Source organism: Humulus lupulus, chromosome 1 (genome assembly GCF_963169125.1).
Source record: "Humulus lupulus chromosome 1, drHumLupu1.1, whole genome shotgun sequence".
In the NCBI taxonomy this organism is placed as follows: domain Eukaryota; kingdom Viridiplantae; phylum Streptophyta; class Magnoliopsida; order Rosales; family Cannabaceae; genus Humulus; species Humulus lupulus.
Genome location: NC_084793.1, coordinates 58,812,153 through 58,813,605, shown reverse-complemented (window position 1 = coordinate 58,813,605; position 1,453 = coordinate 58,812,153). Strand labels below are relative to the sequence as shown.

The 1,453-nt window shown below is 37.9% G+C and overlaps 1 protein-coding gene across 1 annotated transcript; it reads left to right on the top strand.

Annotated features, from left to right (window-relative positions):
- Positions 1-216: 216 nt before the first annotated feature.
- LOC133815252 (uncharacterized) lies at positions 217-1,068 on the top strand. Its single transcript, XM_062248108.1, has one exon. The coding sequence runs from the start codon at positions 217-219 to the stop codon at positions 1,066-1,068; it is 852 nt and encodes a 283-aa protein (XP_062104092.1).
- Positions 1,069-1,453: the final 385 nt, after the last annotated feature.

Genomic DNA, 1,453 nt, shown 5'->3' with positions numbered 1-1,453 from the left:
CCAACTGAAAGATACATGCATGTCTAAAATATTATTGATAGCCAGAGAGGAACAGATGGTGGGGGGACACAGCATCAACATCCTCACAATAATATAATAACACTAGTGTTCATGTTATTATGAAAGTATATAAATAGATATTATATGCCAAAGGAAAAGCAACCAAATCCATCAACATTCAATAGCTATCCAACTCTTCTTCCTTTCATAAAAAAAATGGAAGCTCATCACGTTCGCTCCAATAGCTTGCACTCCAAGCAACATCCACTCATTCCTGAATATGACAAGCAGTTGTGTAGATTAAGATCCTCCGAAGCAGCGACTTCATCATCAACTGTCGTCTGCAAACTAAACGGACTTCAAAATCTACATGATTGTGTTGATAACTTAATTTGCCTGCCTCTTAATCAACAAGGCTTGTGTAGAGAGCAGAACCGGAAATGTCTTGATGAGATTTTGGATGGATCTCTTAGACTTTTGGATGTATGCGACACTGCCAAGGATGTCTTGTTGCAAGCAAAAGAAGCCACACAAGAACTTCAATCAGTTATGCGCAGAAGATACAGTGGTGAAACAGAGCTAACTTGCGAGATTAAGAATTTCTTGGCCTCTAGGAAAGTGATGAAGAAGGCACTACGCAAGGCAATGGAGAACAGATGCAACTTCAGTCCCCTGAACAAGGATCAAGAGACAGTAAAAATTGTTAGCGTGTTGAGAGATGTTGAATCAATCACTCTCGCCATTTTTCAATCATTAATTTCATTCATCTCCGGGAGAAATTTGCAATCAAAGTCAAACAAATGGTCATTCGTTTCCAAGATGATGAATTCCAAAAGAGTATCTTGTGAGGAGGTAATCGAATTAAACAAATTCGCCAGTGTTGATGCTGCACTGTCCATTTTCATAGGCCAGAAGTTGAAGAAATCAGATAACAAGCTTGAAGAGATTGTACAAAATGACCTCAAAGCACTAGAGTTGTGCATTCAAGATCTTGAAGGAGAAGTTGAGAGCCTTTACAGGCGTTTGATCAAAACTAGAGTTTCTCTGCTCAACACCCTCAACTACTAGCTCAATACAAGTAGACAATAGTTATATAGTCATAGGCATACAAAACTCCTTCAGCAATAGAAAAGTCTGGGAACCAACTTTTCATCTGTATTTGTACATCGATGAGATATAAATACACCTGTACATTTTTCACCATACATTTTGGTCATACAATTCTCTGAAAATTTTGCTGATAATTCTTCCAAACAAATTAAGTTCAGAACTGAAGTGCCTAGCTTCACTTATTACTAATTGTTTGCGCCAGATATGAACATCTCCGGAAAGATTACATATGAAGAGGAAAAACTTTCTATCAACATTTTAAGATTGGTTTGAATTTAGTTAGTACGGAGGCCACGATGGCATCAGATTGACCACGGTGATTGGTTAACATGTAAATAAGAGC

Coding starts and splice junctions, on each gene's coding strand:
- LOC133815252 (XM_062248108.1), top strand. CDS start 217: ATGGAAGCTCATCACGTTCGCTCCAATAGCTTGCACTCCAAGCAACAT.